The sequence below is a fragment of the Loxodonta africana genome, chromosome 9 (genome assembly GCF_030014295.1).
Source record: "Loxodonta africana isolate mLoxAfr1 chromosome 9, mLoxAfr1.hap2, whole genome shotgun sequence".
In the NCBI taxonomy this organism is placed as follows: Eukaryota; Metazoa; Chordata; class Mammalia; order Proboscidea; family Elephantidae; genus Loxodonta; species Loxodonta africana.
In genome coordinates this window covers 122,908,781-122,931,745 of record NC_087350.1, presented here as the reverse complement: position 1 = coordinate 122,931,745, position 22,965 = coordinate 122,908,781, and the positions used below count along the sequence as shown (strand labels likewise).

Sequence of the window (22,965 nt, the reverse complement as noted above, 5' to 3'; positions counted from 1 at the left end):
GGTGCCCCTGGAAGGGGGTGGTGGTGGCCTCGGTTGGGAGGTGGGTTCTGAGGGGCCTTGGGTACGCCACTACCACGACTCTTCCGCAACATGTGGCTGGCTGGCCGGCGGCGCGGGGGTCGGGGTCTGGGGCGGTGTCGGGGTCCGGGATCCGGTTTGGAGCGAGAGGTGGGTTCAGGGCTGGGGTTGGGGTCTGGTGCCTCGGCCGAGGTATGCGCGTGGAGGGGGTCTGGCCGGGGATCGAGGTCTCGGGTGGGAGGCGGGGTCTGGGGCGGGGTCGGGGTTGAGGTCTTGGGTGGGGATTGTGGGCTGGGTCTCGGGTGTGGCGGGGGCGGGATCTCGGGCGGGGCTGGGGTCTGGACGAGGGTGGGGTCCAGAGCTGGGCAGGGTCTAGGGCGTCCCCTGGCGGCCGCAGTGGGCGCGGTGCGCAGCTCCTTTAAGCCGGGGCGGCGCGGGGGGAGGGGCGGCGCGGGGGGAGAGGGGAGCGAGGGGGAGGGGGAGCGGGGGGAGGTGGACCCGGGGGGAGGGAGGCTCCGGGGGGAGGGCGGATCCAGGGGGAGGGGGCGCGGGGGGACGGCGGCGCGAGGGGGAGGGCGGCTCCGGGGGGAGGGGGCGCGGAGTCGCCGTCGCCGCCGTCGCCGCTGGGGCGGAGCCGCCGCCGAGCCGCTCCCGACCCGAGCCGCCCCGCCCCGCGCGGACGACGGTGCCGAGCGGCGGGGCCCGGCGGGGCGAGCAGGGGAGCGGCGCGCGGCGCTGAGCGGTCGGAGAGCGGCCGCGCCGCCGCGCCGCCATGGGCTTCGTGCACCAGCTGCAGCTGCTGCTTTGGAAGAACGTGACGCTGAAGCGCCGGAGCCCGGTGAGCGCGGCGCGGACCTGCGCCCCCGGCCGGGATGTGGGCCAGCGGCGCCCGCGGGGAAGTGCGGCAGCGCGGGGGCCGGGTGGCGCCGACCCGGGTGGCGCGGTGGGGCCGACGGCCGTGCCGCGGGCCCCAGCTCCGTCCCGCTGGCTGGCGCAGCAGCCACTGGGCACCGTCTGGCCTGCCAGCCGCCCCGGGCCGCGCCGTGGACGTTTGCGGACCCTCGGCTGAGTCATGGGACAGGCACCCTCCACAGCGCGCTCCCCGACCGGCTGCGGGGTGGGGGCAGGCGGCATCCAGGACCCTGGGGTCGGGGCAGGGCCTGCATGCCAGGACAGCGGGCTGGCCTGGGGGGTTGGATCCAGCTCGGAGCTTCAGGGGTGCTTGGTCCTGACTCTTCCCTTCCGCCTCTGCAAGGACCCTCTCCCTGCCTTCCTTCTGCTGCCCCCTGCCCTTGGGCAGGCGGCCTCATGCTGAGGTTGGACCCGGGGGCACCTTTCTGCCTCCTCCTCCTCTGCGCCCTCCCGGCCGTCCACTAGCCCTTGCTTGTGATTCTCTTGTCATCAGCAACGCCCTTGTTCTTCCAGCCCCTGCCAGCCGGGTCTCTGCACCCTTTTGTCTTTTGGGACCAGTTCTTCCTGAGGCTGCTTCACCCCACGCCCCCTACCCGGGGGCAACCAGGGAGCCCAGGGCACAGGACAGAGCACTGTCAGAGATGGAGTCCTGGGTGGGGAGCAGGGTTGGGCGGCCAGGACCCTAGCTGGCCCTCCCCCTCTGGCCTGTGGCAGGCAGGGGCATCTCCTGTGGGCAGGAAACAGCAGCGTACTGGCCAGAGATACCTAGGCAGCTCTAGTTCTGCATGGGCCTTTGGGATTTTCCAGGGCGGGGCCGGGGCCCAGAGGGGTTGGGTTCCAGTGGCAGTTGGTCCCCTGAGTGGGGGCCTGAGGAGGAGGCCCCTGTTGTCCCACCTGGCCCTGGGTCTCCTTGGGAAGGGCCTTCAAGGTGCACATTGGAAAAGCCGGGGCTGCGGGTGGGGGGAAGGGGGAAGTTGGCATCTCCCTGGCCTCCAAGGTCTCCCTCCAGGCACCTGGCCCTGGCGAAGAGCCAGGGTCTGGAACACTCTCTACCTGGGGCGCCTGTGGCCAGCTGGGCTGGGTCACTTGCACCAGGTCTGCAGCCCCAGGCCGCCTGAGGTACAGTTCCCAGCTCCAGGCTTTGGGTCCCCAGAATGGAGACGCAGCCAGCATTAGTATCAACCCTGGGGGTTCTTGGCAGGAAGGACCCCACCCTGACAACAGGGGCTGGGGGCAGAGGCTGGGATGGTGGCCCTAGTGTCCGATGGGGACCTCCAGGCTCTGGGAAGGGCACAGCAGCTTGTGGGAGCACTTGGAAAGCATGCCCACCCCAGGAGTAACCCCTACTGCGAGGTACCGTTGCTCCCACCTCTCTGTACCCTGTCCCTGCCCTGGTTCTCCCCAGGGCTGGTCCAGTTGGGCCCTTGGGAAGGTCCTTGGTCTTGGAGCCAAGTGAGTGGGGATCTTTCTTCCAAGGAGCTGAGGCCCAGCCTGGCTCAAACCCTGGGTCTGGGGCCAGCTGGGACTGGGAGTGTGCCCTCTGGATGCCCACTCTTCCCAGGAAGGGTTTCGGGTTTCAGATTTGGACTCCTGGGGCTGGGCGGAGTGGGCAGAGGTCTTGCCTGTGTTTTCTGTGCTTGTACGGGCAGGCATCTTGTGGAAAGCACAGCCTTGGGAGGGTGGGAATCAAACTCGCTCCCTGCTGGCTCCCTCCTGCCAAGCTCTGTGCCTCAGTCTCCCCATTTGTGAGGGCAGCCATTCCCTCTCAGCTAGCTAGACACGGGCAACCCCGGGCCTCAGGCTGCACTTGGAGAAGGGGCCAGCTCACTGTCACTGAGTCCCTGTGGGAGAAGTGGCACCCCTCCCGCCAGTTTCCATGGCAACACTGCCCTTAGGCCTCACCTGAGGGACAGGGAGGAGGGCTCAGGTCTGTGTGGACATCCAGGCGGTGGGGGGGAGGGGCACATGGGGTACCTGGACTGGCCTTGAGCGGCAGAGGTTGGGCAACCTTTTACACACCCAGGTGGAGTACCCAGGTGGGGCACCCAGATGGGGTACCCACATGGGGCTGAACCTGTGCTGCTGGCCTGTAACCAGATGCCCTCTTGCCACCCACCGGCTCTCCCCACTGCCAGCCAGGCCTCTCCTCCTCCCAGCAGCTCATGCGCGGCCGTTGCTATAGTGATGGGGGAGGCGGCCATGGCCTGTTGCTGCAGCTATGGAAGGGGAGGTGCCGGGTGGGGGGGCGGGTGTGGGCAGGGCTAGCACCATGGCCCTGACCCGAGCCTCCAGCACCCGCCTTCGCATGCAGTCATTCTCACCCGTGTGCCTGTGGCGGGCGCCTGCTCCAGCAGCCTTGTGGGTGCCCGTGATGACCTCTGGGCCAGCCCTGGGCTCCAGCCCAGCTTGGGAGGGGTGGAGGCTGGCACAGGCTGGGGCAAGTGGGTTGGGGCCACAGAGTGCCATTGTCAGCGCCACTCAATAAACAGTGTGACTACCCCCACGGGGTAGAGGCCGGCCCTGGGTCAGACAGGGCCGCCATCATGCTGGGTCTCTGAAGTCTGTTTTGGGGTGGGAGTGGGACTGAAGGGACTCTGGTCCCTGTGGGAAGATCTGTGTGGTCTGCGCCAGGTGGGGATGAGGGTCAGGGCACCCCTCAGGCTGGTCTGCAAGGTCCGAGCTGTGAGAGGCGGTAATGGGGCCTGATGAAGTCCTCCCACCCACTGGCGGACTAAGTTGAGGCTCATGTGGGGGTCTCAGCGTTTCTCTCCTGCTCAGAGCTGGTCCTGCCTGGGTTCACCGTGGTACCCAGCCCCAGGTATCAGGAGCCTCCAGGAAAACCAAACTGATGCTGGGCTTGCCACAGGGGCTTAGTTTTGAGGCCTGAGATCCAACAGGGCTGCCACTCCCACCTGACCTGGCCCAAGTTTTGTGGAAGGGTCGGGGCAAAAGGAGGTGTTTTCGGCTTTGGGGCCTGGGGGTGTTAGACCTCCTTTCCAGGTATTCTTGGGGCTCAGGGTCCAGGCCCAGCTCACCGGCCTGTATGCGGCTGGATGGTGCTGCAGAGGTGGGCAGAAGGGCTGATCCTGGGGGAGAGTGGGAGCTGTTGGTGCAGAGGCCAAACATGGCTCAAATGGGCTCTAAGATCATACTTAGGTAGCGCTGCCAGGTCGAGGTGGGGGAAGATGAGCTGTTAGAAGCGTAGGTTAGTGTGGACCACAAGCTGGATGATTTATTCTTGCTGGCTCTGAGGCTCCTCCTAGGGCAGGGGGCTCAAATGTAGCCCCTTCCTTACCCTCAGTGTGGTAGGCAGAGCCTGAATGGGAGGTGCAAGGTCTGCTTCTCGTGGGCCAGACAACACTTGCTGTCTTGGTGGCTTGGAGGGCCTGGCCTGACCTTCCGTGGCCCCGAGTGAGCACACGGGATCCTCGCTGGGCTGGGCTGGCCCTGCTGGAAGAGGTCTATCCTCTGGCAGGGCAAGGAAGGTTCCGGGCTGGAGCATGTCTGTGGGATAGGCCCAGGCGAGGTCTCACTCCGCCTCCCTTCACAGTGGGTCTTGGCCTTCGAGGTCTTCATCCCTCTGGTCCTGTTCTTTATCCTGCTGGGGCTGCGGCAGAAGAAGCCCACCATCTCCGTGAAGGAAGGTGAGGGAACTGGCTGGGTGGGCCGAGACACAGCAGGAGTGGGTGGGCAAGGTGTCCTCACCACTTCACGCATGCGTGTTCCGTGTGCACGCGTCTGCTCCCATGGCTCCTGAGGTGCAGTCTGCCTGCCCGCGCCCATGTGTATCCTGGGCCTGCATTCCGGCCCTGTGGCTGGGCTTCCAGGAGGACGTGGCGGGCCATGGTGGCCATGAGTGACCACAAGCGCCCATTCCCGGCATGGCCCAGTGTGGCTCCGGCACTCATTGGTCTCCTCTGTTCTGTTTTGACCCTACCCTGCCCACGCATGGTCTCTGCCCTCCTCCTCCTTCACCGTGGCCTGCATGCAGTCTGTAAGTGAGCAGCCGCTTCCTCCAGGCTGGCCCCCAGGCGGCAGCAGCTGGATGACCCTGGTGGGGTCCTCCTAGTGCAGCTTGAGCACCCCTCCCTGCTTGCATTAACAACCTCTCCCAGGCCTGACTGGGGCTGCCGACCCCCAGCACCCTGTCAGGAGCAGCTGACTCAAGACTGGGGTGGAGGGTAGTGAAGGGCCAGGTGCTGGGCCACAGCTGGGGCCTGGGTCAAGCTGCCAGGGTGTATTTCCTCTCTCTGTGGGGTTGTCTGACCATGCACTCCAGGGGTGGGGTGTCTGGGCTAGCCTGGGGCTGGGGCTGGGCTAGCCTAGGACTAGGGGTTGGGCTAGCCTAGGACTGAGGCTGAGCTAGCCTGACTTCTCTCTCTTCACAACCCTTGGGCTTCTGCACTCATTCTGCTAATCTGCTGGCCAGAGAGGTCAGAGGTCGATGCCCGGTGGTGGGGGAGGGGGGCCGTGTCCCCCTGGGCTCTGTGGGCAGTACTGCACCCATGCGTATCAGGGTGTTTTAAACCTGGGTGGTCGAGGGGAGAGGGATGCCCTGAGGGTTCTGGGATAGGGGCTGGTGAGTGGCCCTTTGACCTCTGACCTGCTGGAGTCATTGGCATCAGAACATTTGGCCTGCTGCACAGCTGGGGCCAGTTGCTCTGCCCGCTGTCTTCTGCCTGTTGCTGCTTCTCCTTCCTGATTTTCTCCAAATTTCTCCTCTCGGCCTCCATCTCCCTTCCCCCTCGGTTACTGTCCCTGGCCCCTCTGGGGCCTCTCGCTCACCTGCGCACCCCCGCAGCCTTCTACACGGCCGCACCCCTCACCTCCGCCGGCATCTTGCCAGTCATGCAGTCACTGTGCCCTGACGGCCAGCGGGACGAGTTTGGCTTCCTGCAGTACGCCAACTCCACGTGAGTGCCCCCTCCGCGGGAGCCCTGCCCTCCCTGTCCCCGGGCTGGTGGTGATACCCATGGTGGTTCAGGGTCACGCAGCTTCTGGAGCGCCTCAACCGCGTGGTGGAGGAGGGTAATCTGTTCGACCCCGCTCGGCCCAGCCTGGGCTTGGAGCTCGAGGGCCTGCGGCAGCACCTGGAAGCCCTGAGTGCCAGCCCGGGCGCCTGGGAGGACCGCACAGACAGCCCTGCAGGTATGCCTGGGTAGGGCGGGTGACCAGGAGGGGCCAGGAGGGGCCTCACGGGGCCTGAGGTGTCACTGGCTCTATGGGCCCTGCCTCCACACCTGGTCCCTGTCGACCTGGTCCTCTTTGTTTCCACTCTGAGGCTGCTGCTGAGCCCTGTGCTCGGGGCCAGCAAGGCATATGCTGGCAGGGTACAGTGTGTGGGCCTGCCCAGCTGGCCCTCACCCTTCCTCCTGCCTGTCCAGTGTCTGCCTTCTCTCTGGACTCCGTGGCCAGGGACCCGCGGGAGCTCTGGCGCTTTCTGACACAGAACTTGTCACTGCCTAACAGCACAGCTCAGGCCCTCCTGGCTGCCCAGGTGGACCCGCCTGAGGTGAGGTGGGCCCCCCTACAGGGTGGGTGGTCTGCACCTATGGGAGCGGCTCCTAGCCCTGGCTCTGCCTGGCCCGTAGCTCCCGGTGGCGGGCATGGGAGGGTGCCTTCTTAGCTCAGAGGGTGTCCCAGGGCCAGGCTCTCCAGCTCCCCAGCCTGAGTCACTCCTCCTCCCCTGGCCCCCCAGGTCTACCGCCTGCTTTTTGGCCCTTCACCCAACCTGCATGCTGGTTCCGGCCTCCCTGGGGGTCAGGAGCCCTGGAGCCACCTGGGTACCAATCCTCTACTCCGGTTGGAGGTGAGAGGGACCTGGAGGGGCTGGGGAGTGTGCCTCCTGCCATGGGTGGGGGTTTCTGCCCAGGGGGTTGAGGAAAGGGTCCCTCCAGAGTGAAGGAGGGCACTGGGGAGTCTGAAGCCGGCATGGAGGTGTGGGGACCCATGCTGCAGAGCCGGCAGTCCCGGACCTAGGCAGAGTGGGTGGTAGGGTGAGGCCTGAAGGCCATCTTGAACCAGGCCCTCAGTCTCCTCTTGGTTTGGGTGGGGAGCTCCTTCCTGGAGACCCTGCCCTTGGCCCCACAGTTCCTGTACCCTCCCCACCAAGGAGCTGCTGCTGGCCCCCGCCCTCCTGGAGCAGCTCACATGCTCACCAGGCTCTGGGAAGCTTGGCCGCATCCTCACGGTGCCCGAGGGTCAGCAGAGCGCGCTGCAGGGCTACCGGGCTGCCATTTGCAGTGGGCAGGCTGCCACCCGTGCCCACCGCTTCTCTGGGCTGGCAGCTGAGCTCCGGAACCAGCTGGAGATGGCCAAGATCTCCCGGCAGGTGAGGCCTTGCCTGCCAGTGAGACAGCAGGGCTGAGGGCTAGCTGGAGGAAGTGCTGGCAATGTCGGAGCCACAGGGCTCCAGGGCCCAAAGCTGTGGAGGGATGGGTGGTAGCTGCTGTTGGGTGCCCAGCCCCGTGCCTTCACCTCATCAGTATCTTCACCCCCCTCACCCAGGCTGCAGACCTGCCCTGAGCCCCTCTTCCAGCTGCGGGGTCCAGCCCCAACCTCAGCCACCACACCTGCAAACCCTGCCCCCAGCGCCTGCTCCCCCAAGCACCACTCCTTGGGTCAGCAGCTCCCAGCATGCCCGTCTCCCCCTAGCTGGGCCTGGATGTGACCAACGGCTCCGACCCTCAGCAGCAGCCACCACCCCCGCGGCGGCTTCAGGCGCTGCTGGAGGACCTGCTGGACGCCCAGAAGGTTCTGCGGGACGTGGACGTCCTCTCGGCCCTGGCCCTGCTGCTGCCCCAGGGCGCCTGCATTGGCCGGGCCCCTGCGACCCCCGCCAGCGGCCCCGGCGGCGGCGCAGCCAACGGCACCGGCACCGGGGCGGGCACGGGGGCCAACGCCACGGCGGAGGAGGGCAGCCCGCCCGCTGGAGTCCTGGCCTCCGCGGACGCACTGCAGGGCCAGTGCGCGGCCTTCGTGCAGCTCTGGGCAGGCCTGCAGCCCATCCTCTGCGGCAACAACCGGTAGGTGGGTGGCGGGGTCCGACAGCGCGGCCTCTTCTGAAGCCCCGTCCCCAATTTTGTTGCCACGCCCTGACACCCCGCCTGATCTCCGCCGCCTCGTCCCGATGCGCCCTTCCATCCTGGACGCCTTACCCACCGGAAGCCCCCGCTCTATCCTGAAGCCCCGCCTCTACTCCCGAAGCCCGCCCTCCTGACGCCCCTCCCCGCCTGAAGCCCCGCCCCTCCTGACGCCCCACCCTCCCGGCACCCCGCCCACCTGGCGCCCTCACCTCCTGAGGCCCCGCTCTCCTGGCACTCCCTGACGCCCCTCCCCTCCTGCACCCCGCCCCTGACGCCCCTTCCTTCCTGGCGCCCCGCCCCTCCCTATGCCCCGCCCACCTGGCCCCGCCCTCCTGACGCCCGCCCCTCCTGGCGCCCCGCCCCCAGCACCATCGAGCCGGAGGCGTTGCGGCGGGGCAACATGAGCTCCCTGGGCTTCACCAGCAAGGAGCAGCGGAACCTGGGCCTCCTGGTGCACCTCATGACCAGCAACCCCAAGATCCTGTACGCGCCCGCGGGCTCGGAGGCGGACCGTGTCATCCTGAAGGTGTGCTGGACTGGCGCGCTTGATGCTGGGGCTGCGCGCCTCCCGGGCAGGGCCCTGGGAGAAGAGAGGGGGCTCGGAGCAGGTGGCATGTGGGGCACAGCTTCACGTGGGACGCAGGCCCTGGAGCTCGGGCTTGGCTCTGCAGGTGGGGGTTCTGGAGGAGACCATAAGCAGCAAGGGCACCCGGCGGGTTTCACCCTCGGCGGCCTCTGGTGGAAAGGCATTGGAGCCGCTGGTCTGTTGCAGAGGCCAGCGTGCCCTGGCGTGTCCAGCACCTGGGCAGTGCTGGCGGGACTGGAAAAGGGAGTGCGTCCAGGTGGCCCAGTTTGGGACAGGACCCGGTGTGGGCAGCGATGTCTGGCGAGGCAGCTGGGTGGGTGAGCAGAGGAGAAGAAGCTTTGCCTGGGGAGTTGGTTCACAGCCTGCTGGGTGGGCATGCCACAGGCCATCCCAGGGGAGATAGAACACCTCGGAACAAGCAGAAATCAGGGCTGGAAAGCTGCCTGGGAGGGGTAAGTTCGTGGAGGAGGCGAGGGGCCATGTGTGGAAGGGGTCTCAAGGATGAGGATGAGAGAGACAAGCCAAGTCGATGGTTGATTAAGGGGGAGTGGAGAAGGGTCCCATGGAGGCTCCCTGAGGTAGGAGGGGAGCAGGATGCGTGCTGTACAGGGGTGGAGGGCAGAGCAGGTTCCAGGAGGGCAAGGACAGCTGCGTGGGTGCTTCGGGAAGGCTGGCGGGGTGGGCTGCTAGCATCCAGTCGGGGGTGTGGCCAGACGGCGAGAGCAGGACTGGTTGCTGGTGGGGTGGGCCAGTCAGCTGGGCCCGGCCTGGGAAGAGAGGCGGGCGTAGAACATCCACACGGCTTGGGTTCTTCCGTGAGCCCCGTGCCGGGTCCCCTCACCCTTCACAGGCCAACGAGACCTTTGCCTTCGTGGGCAACGTGACTCACTACGCCCAGGTCTGGCTCAACATCTCGGCAGAGATACGCAGCTCCCTGGAGCAGGGCCGGCTACGGCAGCTCCTGCACTGGCTGCAGCAGGTGAGGCGGGGGCTAGGTGGGGGACCGCGCGGCAGCCCCACTCCGCCTTGGGGGGCCAGCACTCACCCCCTAAGCCGGCTCGGCACCCCCAGTACGTAGCGGAACTGCGGCTGCACCCCGAAGCACTGAACCTCTCGCTGGAGGAGCTGCCCCCTGCCCTGCGCCAGGACAACTTCACGCTGCCCAACGGCTCCGCGCTCCTGCGGCAGTTGGACACCATCGACAATGCGGCCTGTGGCTGGATCCAGTTCATGTCCAAGGTGGGGGGGTGGAGGAGGACGGGACCCCGGGGGGCCCTGCTCCCGCACCCAGGGCTGACTCCAACCGTGCTTTTCTCCCCAGGTGAGCGTGGACATCTTCAAGGGCTTTCCTGATGAAGAGAGCATCGTCAACTACACGCTTAACCAGGCCTACCAGGACAACGTCACCGTGTTCGCCAGTGAGCTGCAAGCCCTGCCCACAGCTACAGCCCCTCCCCTCTCACCTGGTCCGCGCCCCTCTCCCTTGCTTTGCGGGGACTCGGCCCCTCCCAGTTCCCCTGCCCTCGTCCCACCTCTCTTTTCCCCCATCCCTGTCCTAGGCCCCACCCCTCCCGCCGTGGCCCGGCCCCTCCCACTCCAGCCCCACCCCAGTCCTGCTCCGCCCCTCCCAGCCCCAACCCCACGACCTCCCGGGCCTTGGGCCCCCAGGCGTGATTTTCCAGACGCGGAAGGACGGGTCTCTCCCGCCCCACGTCCACTACAAGATCCGTCAGAACTCCAGCTTCACCGAGAAAACCAACGAGATCCGTCGGGCCTACTGGCGGCCGGGGCCCAACACTGGGGGCCGCCTCTACTTTCTGTACGGCTTCGTGTGGATCCAGGGTGAGGGGCCTGTCGGGGGACCGGCCGGGGGAGCGGGGATGCCCGGAAGGGCCGGCCCCCTGACGCTGAGCCCGCCCGCAGACATGATGGAGCGCGCCATCATCAACACCTTTGTGGGGCACGACGTGGTGGAGCCGGGCAACTACGTGCAGATGTTCCCTTACCCCTGCTACACACGTGACGAGTGAGTGGGCGAGAGGAGGGGGTCCCCAGGCATGGGCCCAGGCCTGCGCCCTGACGCGCCTCCCCTCCAGCTTCCTGTTCGTCATCGAGCACATGATGCCGCTCTGCATGGTGATCTCCTGGGTCTACTCCGTGGCCATGACCATCCAGCACATCGTGGCGGAGAAGGAGCACCGGCTCAAGGAGGTGGGGTGGGGGCCTGGCCGGGCGGGGAGGGGGCAGGGGTGGGGGCGGGGGCGGGCGGCCCTGCAGCACCCTGGCCTCAGGCTGCATCATCACCTGCTGCTCCAGGTGATGAAGACCATGGGCCTGAACAATGCGGTGCACTGGGTGGCCTGGTTTATCACCGGCTTCGTGCAGCTGTCCATCTCCGTGACAGCCCTCACAGCCATCCTCAAGTACGGCCAGGTGCTCCTGCACAGCCACGTGCTCATCATCTGGCTCTTCCTGGCTGTCTATGCAGTGGCCACCATCATGTTCTGGTGAGCACCCGTGGCCAGCTCTGGTGGGGGCTCTCCAGGGCTGTAGCTAGCTGGAAGCCCCCAAGGGTGGGGCATCGTTGACCATCCTGTGGCCCCCAGCTTTCTGGTGTCGGTGCTGTACTCCAAGGCCAAGCTGGCTTCAGCCTGTGGTGGGATCATCTACTTCCTAAGCTACGTGCCATACATGTATGTGGCCATCCGTGAGGAGGTGGCCCACGATAGGATCACCGCCTTCGAGAAGTGCATCGCGGTGAGGGTTGTGGGTGGATGGGTGGGCTGGGTGGCGGGTGGCCACCCCCGGCCCCAAACTGCCCGCTGACACCAGTGTCTCCTCAGTCCCTGATGTCCACAACAGCCTTTGGCCTGGGCTCCAAGTACTTTGCTCTGTACGAGGTGGCAGGCGTGGGCATCCAGTGGCACACATTCAGCCAGTCACCCGTGGAAGGGGATGACTTCAATCTGCTGCTGGCTGTCATCATGCTGGTGGTGGATGCAGCCGTCTATGGCGTGCTCACGTGGTACATTGAGGCTGTGCACCCAGGTACATCCAGAAGGAGGCATGAGGTGGAGGGATGCGGCTGGGGAGGGGGCTCTCTGGGCAGCTCCCTGGATGGGCACACACCCACCTCTGGTGGACTGCCCACGGTCAGGCTCTGAGTCAGCCTCCCTCCCATCCCTGGCCTCCAGGAATGTATGGGCTGCCCCGGCCCTGGTACTTCCCACTGCAGAGATCCTACTGGTTGGGTAGTGGGCGGACAGAGGCGTGGGAGTGGAGCTGGCCATGGGTACATGCCCCCCGCCTCAGCGTCATGGAGGAGGACCAGGCTTGTGCCATGGAGAGCCGGCGGTTCGGTGAGGTGCTGGGGAGTGGGGGAGCTGGGTTTGGTGGTGAGAGGGCACAGGGTACCCTCAGCTCAGCCCCTCACCCTGCTGACCCATGCCTTGTGCAGAGGAGATGCGGGGCATGGAGGAGGAGCCCACCCACCTGCCGCTGGTGGTCTGCGTGGACAAGCTCACCAAAATCTACAAGAATGACAAGAAGCTGGCTTTGAACAAGCTGAGCCTGAATCTGTACGAGAACCAGGTCGTCTCCTTCCTGGGCCACAACGGGGCTGGCAAGACCACAACCATGTGAGTGCCCCTGGGGGCGACAGACAGCGGGAAATAGCCTGGGGCCTTGCCGGCACTGGGTAGGCCCGGCAGGGGGCGGGGATGGTGGTGACCCTACTCACCCACCCAGGTCTATCCTGACTGGTCTGTTCCCGCCAACCTCGGGCTCGGCCACCATCTACGGACATGACATCCGCACGGAGATGGATGAGATCCGCAAGAACTTGGGCATGTGCCCGCAGCACAATGTGCTCTTCGACCGCCTCACGGTGGAGGAGCACCTGTGGTTCTACTCAAGGCTTAAGAGCATGGCGCAGGAGGAGATCCGCAAGGAGATGGACAAGTGGGCGGGGCCGTGGGCAGATACAGGGGCAGGACGATGGCGGGGCCGTGGGCCGGTAGGGGGGCAGGACAATGGCAGGGCTAGGGCCTAGGGACTGGCACCGTGCCTAGACAGTGAGGTGGGTGGGAGAGTGGGGTGGACGCAGAGTCGGGGCCATGGGGCCAAGACTCCCCTGCTCCACGCTGTCCTGCCCCTCTCCAGGATGATTGAAGACCTAGAGCTCTCCAACAAGCGTCACTCGCTGGTGCAGACATTGTCGGGCGGCATGAAGCGCAAGCTCTCCGTGGCCATCGCCTTTGTGGGTGGGTCCCGTGCCATCATCCTGGACGAGCCCACGGCCGGTGTCGACCCCTATGCACGCCGTGCCATCTGGGACCTCATCCTGAAGTACAAGCCGGGTGAGTGGGGTGGGGCTGGGGGCTGGGCGTGGGGTGGGGCACTGGGCGAGCAGTGGCCGGCCGCCTGCCTGACTCCTCCGAGCCCCCTGACCCGGGACGGCCTCCCCCTAGGCCGCACCATCCTCCTGTCCACCCATCACATGGACGAGGCTGACCTGCTGGGGGACCGCATCGCTATCATCTCCCACGGGAAGCTCAAGTGCTGTGGCTCCCCGCTCTTCCTCAAGGGTGCCTATGGCGACGGGTACCGACTCACCCTGGTCAAGCGACCCGCTGAGCCCGGAAGCCCCCAAGGTCTGTGCTAAGACCTCTAGTGGAGGGGCAGGGCCTTCACCGTGCCCAGGGGTCCCTACATGCCTGGTGGGACCTGGCAGTCCCTCTCCCCAGGCCCCCATCCTGACTGGGCCAGACTCCTGGAGGACCCCCAGCCCACAGTGAAGCCCCTCCCTGCTCCCCCTCCCCTCCTCCCAGAGCCAGGGCTGACATCCAGCCCCCAAGGCCGGGCGCCACTGAGCAGCTGCTCTGAGCCACGGGTCTCTGAGTTCATCCGCAAGCACGTCACCTCTTGCCTGCTGGTGTCGGACACGAGCACGGAACTCTCCTACATCCTGCCCAGTGAGGCTGCCAAGAAGGGAGCCTTTGAGCGCCTCTTCCAGGTGGGAAGGCTCGTCAGGGCGGGACAGGTCTTCTGGGAGGCCGTTCGTCCTGCCCTGCCTCACCCAGTCTCTCTGCAGCACCTGGAGCACAGTCTGGATGAGCTGCACCTGAGCAGCTTTGGGTTGATGGACACGACGCTGGAGGAGGTGTTCCTCAAAGTGTCTGAGGAGGACCAGTCCCTGGAGAACAGTGAAGCCGGTGAGGGGCCCAGGGGACCCTTGTCCTGGAGCCCACTGCCCCACCTCGCCCCACCAGGCCTGAAATGGGGCCTGGGGCATCACTCCTTCCTTCTTCCAGGGTTTCCTAGGAGGGTGGGTGGATGGCCACGGGGCCTGGGGCTCCCCAGGGTCAGGGGGCAGGCAGCCCTGAGCCCTCTCTTCCTTTCTGGCTCCCTGTACCGTGCAGACTTGAAAGAGTCCAGGAAGGACATCATGCCAGGGGCAGAGGCCCTGGTGGCTGGGGAGGCTCCCTCTGGCAACCTGGCCCGGTGCTCAGAGCTGGCGGAGTCGCAGGCATCGCTGCAGTCAGCATCCTCAGTGGGCTCTACCCGTGGCGACGAGGGCGCCAGCTATGCTGAGGTCTATGGGGACTACCGCCCTCTCTTTGACAACCTGCAGGACGCCGACAACGTCAGCCTGCAAGGTAGGGAGCAGCTGGGTAAGCCTGGGGTGGGTGCACAGAGGACACAAGCGGTGGCCCGCTCAGCTCCCACCTCCGTGCAGAGGCTGAGGCTGAGGCCCTCACGCGGGTTGGCCAGGGCAGCCACAAGCTGGACGGCTGGTGGCTCCGGGTGCGTCAGTTCCACGGGCTCCTGGTGAAAAGGCTCCACTGCGCCCGCCGCAACTCCAAGGCGCTCTTCTCCCAGATCCTGCTACCCGCCTTCTTCGTCTGCGTGGCCATGACGGTGGCTCTCTCTGTCCCCGAGATCGGTATGGCCACCTGACCAGGTGGAGGGGCACCTCGGGCTAGTGTCCTACATGGTGTGGCCTTGACTCTGCCTGCACCTGCACCTACACCACGTAGGGGGACCCTTGCCTGCTCTGGGCCTTGGAGCTACAATCGGAGGCTGTGGGGCAAGCTGGGGGCTCACTGGGTGTGGGGCCTCCTCAAACCTGGGCCTCTGGGTCCTGGGAAGAGGGGGCCTCGGTCTGGGGCTGCTGGTAGGTGTTCCAGACTGCTGAGGCCTTCTCCCCCACCACCAGGTGATCTGCCCCCACTAGTCCTCTCTCCATCTCAGTACCATAACTACACCCAGCCCCGCGGAAACTTCATCCCCTACGCCAACGAGGAGCGCTGGGAGTACCGGTGACAGGGCCCTGGGACAGCAGACGGGAGGGATGGGAGGTGAGGGGGTGGCACCCTGGCTCATGGCCACTATCCCCCAGACTGCGGCTGTCACCGGATGCCAGCCCCCAGCAGTTGGTGAGCACCTTCCGACTGCCGTCGGGCGTGGGTGCCACGTGTGTGCTCAAGTCCCCTGCTAACGGCTCCCTGGGACCCACGATGAACCTGAGCAGTGGCGAGTCCCGCGTGCTGGCCGCCCGCTTCTTCGACAGCATGTGCCTAGAGTCCTTCACACAGGGGCTGCCATTGTCCAACTTTGTGCCGCCCCCACCCTCGCCCGCCCCATCTGATTCCCCCGTGTCCCTGGATGAGGACCTACTGCAGGCCTGGAACACCTCCCTGTTGCCCACCGCAGTGCCAGGTTCCATCAGGGCCCGGGGTGTGCGAGGCGGCGAGGGGAGGGGTGGGACAGGGCCTAGGAGGGGTGGGGGGATGGGGCTCAGGGAGGGACAAAAGAGAGCGGAGGGGTGGGACAGGGGTGGCTGACCCCTGCTGTGCCCTCAGAGGCGTGGACATTGGCCCCTTCTCTGCCTCGCCTGGTGCGGGAACCCGTCCGCTGCACCTGCTCCATGCAGGGCACTGGCTTCTCCTGCCCCAGCGGTGTGGGCGGGCACCCGCCCCAGATGCGGGTTGTCACAGGCGACATCCTGACTGACATCACCGGTCACAATGTCTCCGAGTACCTGCTTTTCACATCCGACCGCTTCCGGCTGCATAGGTGAGCAGGAGTTAGGGGGCATCGCTGTAGGTGAGATGGCCGGCTGGTGTCCGTAGGGCCTCACTGCCACCTCCTCACCTGCCTGCCCAGGTATGGAGCCATCACCTTTGGCAACGTGCAGAAATCCATCCCGGCCTCATTTGGCGCCCGGGCCCCACCCATGGTGCGAAAGATTGCAGTCCGCAGGGCGGCCCAGGTAAGAGCCACAGCAATCAGAGGGGCCAGCCTGCCTGGGTTGGCAGTGACCCACGGTGGCTCTCGGGCCTCTCTGTGCCCTCTTCTCTCCAGGTTTTCTACAACAACAAGGGTTACCACAGTATGCCAACCTATCTCAACAGCCTCAACAACGCCATCCTGCGTGCCAACCTGCCCAAGAGCAAGGGCAATCCAGCGGCCTATGGTGAGGGGTGGGGTGGCTTGAGGTTGAGGGTGGAGTGTGGGGTGGGAGCAGGGCCTGAGGCTGCCCTCCCCTGTGCCGCAGGCATCACTGTCACCAACCACCCCATGAACAAGACCAGTGCCAGCCTCTCCCTGGATTACCTGTACGTGCTCATCCGGGAAACGGGAGAATCAGACGGGGTGGGTGAAGGTGGGGGCGGCGCAAAGTTGGACAGTGGCAGCCCCTGTGTGAGGAACTCTAGGCACAAGCTGTCAAAGAAGCGGGCGGCCAGCACGCGGGACTCGCCACTGCTTAGGTTTATCGTGGGTCCCAGAGAGCTGTTAGCAGGAGACTTGAGCATGCAGGTGGCACCCATGCCCGACGGCAGTCGGAAGGTGCTTGCCAACTGCTGGTGGCTGGCATTTGGCGAAAGCCACGGTCTGGGGGATAGTGGCCATGAGCCAGGGTGCCACCCCCTCACCTCCCACCCCTCCTGCCCGCTGCCCCCGGGCCCTCTCACTGGTATTCCCAGCGCTCCTCGTTGGCGTAGGGGATGAAGTTTCCGCGGGGCTGGGTGTAGTTATGGTACTGAGATGGAGAGAGGACCAGCAGGGCAGATCATAGCAGGCCGGTGGTGGGGAGGAGGCCTCAGCAGTCTGGAACACCTACCAGCAGCCCCAGACCGAGGCCCCCTCTTCCCAGCACCCAGAGGCCTGAGTCAGTATGCCCGACAGTCTTCAATCATAGCACAGAGGCCCAAAGCAGGCAAAGATCCCCCAACATGGTGCAGGTGTGGGCGGAGTCAAGGCCAGGCCTCCTGAGGAAGCTCCTCCTGGGGCTGCATGCCCTGCAGGGCTCAGGCCATCTTGTTCTGCCTCCCCAGGCTGCAGGGCACAGACGTGGTCATCGCCATCTTCATCATTGTTGCCATGTCTTTCGTGCCGGCCAGCTTTGTAGTCTTCCTGGTGGCCGAGAAGTCCATCAAAGCCAAGCACCTGCAGTTCGTCAGCGGCTGCAATCCTGTCATCTACTGGCTGGCCAATTACGTGTGGGACATGGTGCGGCCCTGTCTCCCTCCCTCTGCACAGCTAATTTGGAGGACTCTCTTAGCCCCAGGCCACCACTCCATACCCTGCTGGCAGCACCAGCTCTTATTCTGTCCCCAAGCTTGAGTCCCCCTCCCAGGCACCGAGCCCTGTCCCCTGCCAGCATGCAAGCTCTCTCATCTGCACCCTCTTGTGTTCCCATCGTTGCCCCCCACCAGGAACTCTAGCCCTCTCCTGGTCACGTCCCCCGCCCCACCAGCCTACCAGCCACCCTCCCTGCTCCCCACTCAGCACTGTGCCCCCACCAGCAGCCCCCGCTCTTCCAGCTCAACTACCTGGTCCCGGCCACCTGCTGCGTCATCATCCTGTTTGTGTTCGACCTGCCGGCCTACACTTCGCCTACCAACTTCCCGGCTGTGCTCTCCCTCTTCCTGCTCTATGGGTAAGGGGTGGGTACCAGGGCTGGGGCGGGTGGGGCCAGGGCAGCCCACTGACTGCTGCCCGCCCCCAGGTGGTCCATCACACCCATCATGTACCCGGCCTCCTTCTGGTTCGAGGTGCCCAGCTCTGCCTACGTCTTCCTCATTGTCATCAATCTCTTCATCGGGATCACGGCCACTGTGGCCACGTTCCTGCTGCAGCTCTTTGAACATGACAAGGTGGCAGGGGGTGGAGGCGGGGCGGGGCGGGCGGCCGTGGCCAGGCTGGGTCCCTGACACCCTGCCACCATCCAGGATCTGAAGGCTGTCAACAGCTACCTGAAAAGCTGCTTCCTTATCTTCCCCAATTACAACCTGGGCCACGGGCTCATGGAGATGGCATACAACGAGTACATCAATGAGTACTACGCCAAGATCGGTGTGTGCCGGTGCCGGGTGGGGCGGGCAGCGCAGAGCCCTCGGCCAGCAGTGCGGGGTGGGCCGCTAGGAGAGGTGTGGGGGTGGCTGTGGGGCTCCTGGAGGCCCCCGAGCACAGGCCCTGAGCCGGCTGTCCCACAGGCCAGTTTGACAAGATGAAGTCCCCATTCGAGTGGGACATCGTCACTCGTGGGCTGGTGGCCATGACGGTGGAGGGCTTTGTCGGCTTCTTCCTCACCATCATGTGCCAGTACAACTTCCTTCGGCAGCCACAGTGAGTGGGGTGATGCCAGGGGCAGGGGCAGGGGTGGGTGGCAGAGGTGGTGACAGGCCAGGTACCCACCCTTCCTGCAGTGGTCCCAGTGAGTGAGGTCATGGCCAGGACTGGGGGTGAGCCCAGGGAGATGGCAGGGGAGGTGGCAGGAGAGGTGGCAGGAGTGGGTGACCTAGGCGGGGGCGACCCGGGCACTGCCCACCCTGTCCCTCCAGGCGCATGCCTGTGTCCACCAAGCCCGTGGAGGACGACATTGACGTGGCCAGTGAGCGGCAGCGAGTGCTGCGGGGGGACGCGGACAATGACATGGTCAAGATTGAGAACCTGACCAAGGTGGGCCAAGCCAGTGGCCGAGGATGGGGGCGTGGCCCTGGGTGGAGGAGTGCCCTCGACGTGGGATCCCAGTTCAGAGTGGGGGTGGGACCACGATGTTGAGGCCGGACCAGCTGTGGGGGGCGGGGCCCCAGGGTGACCGGTTGCACCACTGAGTGGTCAGGTGCTCTCCCCACCCCAGGTGTACAAGTCCCGGAAGATCGGCCGCATCCTGGCTGTGGACCGCCTATGCCTGGGCGTGCGTCCTGGCGAGTGCTTCGGCCTCCTCGGCGTCAATGGCGCCGGCAAGACCAGTACCTTCAAGATGCTGACGGGCGACGAGAGCACGACGGGTGGCGAGGCCTTCGTCAATGGGCATAGGTGGGTGCAGGCAGGGCATGGTGCGGGAGGGCGCAGGTGCCGTGGGTGGTGGCGAGAGCGGGCCACGTATGCACCGTGCTGACTGCCACCTGCTGCCTCTTAGCGTGCTCAAGGAGCTGCTGCAGGTGCAGCAGAGCCTAGGCTACTGCCCGCAGTTCGATGCCCTGTTCGACGAGCTCACGGCCAGGGAGCACCTGCAGCTGTACACGCGCCTGCGTGGCATTTCCTGGAAGGACGAGGCGCGGGTGAGGGTATGGTGGAAGGCGGTGGCGGGGTTGTGTTCCGGCGGCCCCTAAGCGCCTGCCCTCCCTGACCAGGTGGTGAAGTGGGCGCTGGAGAAGCTGGAGCTGACCAAGTACGCCGACAAGCCCGCTGGCACCTACAGTGGCGGCAATAAGCGCAAGCTGTCCACGGCCATCGCCCTCATCGGGTACCCGGCCTTCATCTTTCTGGTGAGCCTGCAGGTGGGGCAGGTGGGTTGGGTAGGCAAGGAGGGTGAAATCTGCTAAGCCCTAGTCCCGCCACCAGGATGAGCCCACCACAGGCATGGACCCCAAGGCCCGGCGTTTTCTCTGGAACCTCGTCCTGGACCTCATCAAGACCGGGCGCTCGGTGGTGCTGACGTCACACAGGTGGGCCACCTGTCTTTCCCCACCTCCCTCCCCACCCCCTTCCTGGGAGCCCCTGGGTGCCAACCCCACACCTTTGCCCCAGCATGGAAGAGTGCGAGGCCCTGTGCACGCGGCTTGCCATCATGGTCAACGGGCGTCTCCGCTGTCTGGGCAGCATCCAGCACCTGAAGAACAGGTGAGGCGTTTAGAAGGGGGCACGGGGTGGGTGTCATGGCCGTGGGACCTGGGGGCAGCCAGGAGGCTCCTGGGGCCGTGGGCCTGTCCCTCCAGGTTTGGAGACGGCTACATGATCACAGTGCGGACCAAGGTCAGCCAAAATGTGAAGGATGTGGTACGGTTTTTCAGCCGCAACTTCCCGGAAGCCATGCTCAAGGTGGGCTTGGATGGAGGTGGGGTGGGGGTAGGGGCAGCCCTGTCCGAGAGGCCCTGACCCCCATCCATCTGCCCCCAGGAGCGGCATCACACAAAGGTGCAGTACCAGCTGAAATCGGAGCACATCTCACTGGCGCAGGTGTTCAGCAAAATGGAGCAGGTGGTGGGCGTGCTGGGCATTGAGGACTACTCTGTCAGCCAGACCACCCTGGACAACGTGAGTGCCTGGGCCTGGGCACCCCGGCCCACCTGCCTGGCCAGCCCACCCATCTACCTCCCTGCCCCGCCCACCAGGTGTTCGTGAATTTCGCCAAAAAGCAGAGCGACAACCTGGAGCAGCAGGAGACAGAGCCGCCCTCGGGCCTGCGGTCCCCCCTGAGCCGCCTGCTCAGCCTGTTCCGGCCGAGACCCGCCCCCACTGAGCTCCGGGCACTTGTGGCTGATGAACCTGAGGACCTGGACACAGAGGACGAGGGCCTCATCAGCTTCGAGGAAGAGCGGGTGAGGGGGCTGCCCACCGTGGCCGGGCCACAGGGGCTCAGGGTCAGGGACTGGGAGGGGAGAGCTGGCTGTGGGGACACTTGCTCCCCAGAGCTTGAGAGGACAGAGAGGACCCACACACACACGCCCCCAGAGTGGGGACAAGGGGCCTGGACACAGGCAGATGGCGAGGCCAACCACAGACCATTGAAAATGGTGACAGACACAGAGACTGATGCTGAGTGGGGGGGCACAGAGGGATAGATTTAGGCAGAGTGGGAGGGTGGCAGAGGGAGCAGGGACGGGGAGGGGATGGAAACACAGCAGGCACCAGGCTCAGCAGAGGGAGGTCTCAGGGGGAATGAAGACCTCGAGAGAGGATTGAGCTGGGAGTGGAGTCAGGAGAGGCGAGGGGTGGAGGCCAGTGTCAGGTCGAGGCCTTGGGTGGGGGCGGTGGGGGTCCCAGACACAGGACCTGGGCTGAGGGTTCTCACCTAGGAGGACAGCCCCTAAGCCTGGCCCGTGTGCTATCCCCAGGCCCAGCTGTCCTTCAACACGGATACGCTTTGCTGACTGCTGGGAGCTGGACCCAGGATGTGGCTGTGGGACAGTCACACAGTGGCTGAGGCACCCCCTATTTGCCCCCAGTGCCCACACGCCAGGCCTTGGAGTGGAGATCCAGGATCCATGGGCTTTGCTTTCCCTCCAGCCTGCCGCCTGCCCCGCCCTGTCTGTGGTCACTGTGGCTGCCCGACCCCGATTGTGCCAAGGGCTGGCCTGGCCACTGGGCTGCACAACCCTCACCCTGCTTTGCCTTAAAGCCTTGGGGTCTGGCCCAGCCCCCTGGCTCTGCTTTTGCCCAGCTCTGCCTACCACCTGCAAGGGCCAGGCTAAACCACCCTGGGTGTGCCAGGCCCCACTGCCCTCTCCTGCAGTGGTCCTGAGCCTGGCCAGGCCTGGCCCTGACCGGGCTTCCTCTGACCCTGACCCTGACCCAGGCAGGCTCACTATTTATTTTGCTTTAGGAAGAGGCTCCTTCTCCAGCTGTCCTGCTGGCTGGTCAGTGCCCCTAGGGGCTATTGGCATGGGCTAGAAAGGGGCTGATTGGGTGGTAGTGGGGAGGCGGAATGAGCTGCTGGCCCTGCCAGCCAGGTTGGGGCCGGGCCCTCCCCTCCCCTCCCCTCCCCTCCCCTCCCCTCCCCTCCCCTCCCCTCCCCTCCCCTCCCCTCCCCTCCCCTCCCCTCCCCTCCAGCTGTCGTCGCTCCGGACCTGGCTTGGCCCCACCACCTGTTCCTGGAGCCGGCCTTGTACATAGCGCACAGATGTTTGTTTTAAATAAAAAAACAAAAGTGAAACCTACCGAGCCTTTGTGTATGTGGGTGTTGGGGGGAAGTTGGCTACTGGCTGGGGTGAAGCCCCCACAGGCTGCTTCTGGAAGGTGCAGGCTGTGGGAGGATCAGCCAGGGTCTGGAGGTGGGAACGAAGAAGGTCACCCCCCCAATGCCCTGATGCTACAGGTGGGGAGACTGAGGCAGGGGTCATGTGCCCCTCCTCTCTCCCCTCCACACAGCCTGCAGGAGCAGGTTGAGTTGGGGTCACAGTGGGGGCTACCCTCGTGCCACTCACCCAGCCCAGGAGGCCCACCACACGCCTGAGCTTGGCTGACCCTCTGCCCTCCTGGTCTCTGGGGCCTCTGCATCTTGATATCCTTGGCGTCCCCACATTGAGTTGTCCCTGGGGCCCCCATGCCTCAATGTCAAGCATCCTTGCCCAGCTCCCTGGGCCTGGTGTCCAGGCAGAGGCGTGTGCTGTGCAGTCTCTGACCTGGGTTGGTCTAGGGTGTGGCAGGCCTTCCAGGAGGGAGGCGACCTCCCCAGTTGAGACAGATTCGGAGGAAGAGCACGTGCAGACTCCCAGGGATCCTGCAGTGTCCCTGGAGCGCGTGCAGCCAGACTCCCACCGTAGACCTGCTAATGCCTGAACACATGCCCCTGGAAGATGCGCACTGTGAATGTGGCCTCGTTTGAAAGTAGTCTGTCCAGACATTATCAGTTAGGTTAACATAAGGGAGTGGGGTGGGTCCTGATCCGATACAAGTGGTGTCCTTATACAGGAGGAAAAGACACAGAGACAGCCAGGGAAAGCGCCATGTGGCAACAGAGGCAGAGATTGGAGAGCTGGTGCCACAAGCCAAGGATCACTGGCAGACGCAGAAGCTGGAAGGGACAAGGGAAAGCCCTGCCCTGGCGCCTCGGCTGAGAGCTCAGCCCTGCAGATGCTTGAATTTGGGCTTCTGGCATCCAGAACTGTGAGAGAATAACTTTCTGTTGTTTTCACCTCCCCAGTTTGCAGTACTTTGTTGTAGTGTCCCTGGGAAACCATCATGAACAGCTGAGGGGGACTGGAAAGGACACGGCAGTTCCCTAGGAGACTGAAGGGTAGACACAGGCAAAGCTGGTACCAAATGGGGCTGGGGCAGTGGGAAGGGGCAGAGCAAGGGTGGGGAGGATGTTGAAGGTCTCCGGGGCCAGGGTGACAGAGGTGAGGCTGGCGT

The 22,965-nt window shown here is 65.2% G+C and overlaps 1 protein-coding gene across 5 annotated transcripts; it reads left to right on the top strand.

Annotated features, from left to right (window-relative positions):
• Positions 1 to 745: 745 nt before the first annotated feature.
• On the top strand, positions 746 to 21,564 carry ABCA2 (ATP binding cassette subfamily A member 2). Of its 5 annotated transcripts, none has more exons than XM_064290725.1 (48): positions 746 to 856; positions 4,481 to 4,574; positions 5,732 to 5,843; positions 5,915 to 6,078; positions 6,315 to 6,442; positions 6,629 to 6,739; positions 7,043 to 7,261; positions 7,585 to 7,955; positions 8,382 to 8,541; positions 9,452 to 9,580; positions 9,673 to 9,840; positions 9,923 to 10,019; positions 10,270 to 10,443; positions 10,525 to 10,627; positions 10,698 to 10,812; positions 10,918 to 11,108; positions 11,208 to 11,358; positions 11,445 to 11,649; positions 11,796 to 11,960; positions 12,059 to 12,239; positions 12,349 to 12,561; positions 12,763 to 12,959; positions 13,071 to 13,253; positions 13,431 to 13,615; positions 13,694 to 13,814; positions 14,022 to 14,258; positions 14,339 to 14,545; positions 14,819 to 14,921; positions 15,002 to 15,321; positions 15,465 to 15,678; positions 15,769 to 15,874; positions 15,967 to 16,078; positions 16,160 to 16,220; positions 16,941 to 17,115; positions 17,430 to 17,545; positions 17,615 to 17,762; positions 17,838 to 17,961; positions 18,102 to 18,234; positions 18,450 to 18,567; positions 18,749 to 18,927; positions 19,031 to 19,172; positions 19,245 to 19,379; positions 19,456 to 19,559; positions 19,642 to 19,734; positions 19,830 to 19,932; positions 20,011 to 20,148; positions 20,226 to 20,432; positions 20,949 to 21,564. In XM_064290725.1, exons 1-48 carry the CDS (start codon positions 791 to 793, stop codon positions 20,982 to 20,984), a joined length of 7,314 nt encoding a protein of 2,437 aa, XP_064146795.1. In that variant the 5' UTR covers positions 746 to 790; the 3' UTR covers positions 20,985 to 21,564. The 5 variants fall into 5 exon arrangements, with proteins under 5 accessions (XP_064146795.1, XP_064146794.1, XP_064146793.1 ...); XM_064290724.1 differs by having other exon boundaries at positions 17,415 to 17,545; XM_064290723.1 differs by having other exon boundaries at positions 15,002 to 15,339.
• Positions 21,565 to 22,965: the final 1,401 nt, after the last annotated feature.

Coding starts and splice junctions, on each gene's coding strand:
- ABCA2 (XM_064290722.1), top strand. CDS start 791: ATGGGCTTCGTGCACCAGCTGCAGCTGCTGCTTTGGAAGAACGTGACG. Junction 7,956..8,381: donor ATCCTCTGCGGCAACAACCG/GTAGGTGGGTGG, acceptor CCCCGCCCCCAG/CACCATCGAGCCGGAGGCGT. Junction 12,240..12,348: donor GCTGGCAAGACCACAACCAT/GTGAGTGCCCCT, acceptor TCACCCACCCAG/GTCTATCCTGACTGGTCTGT.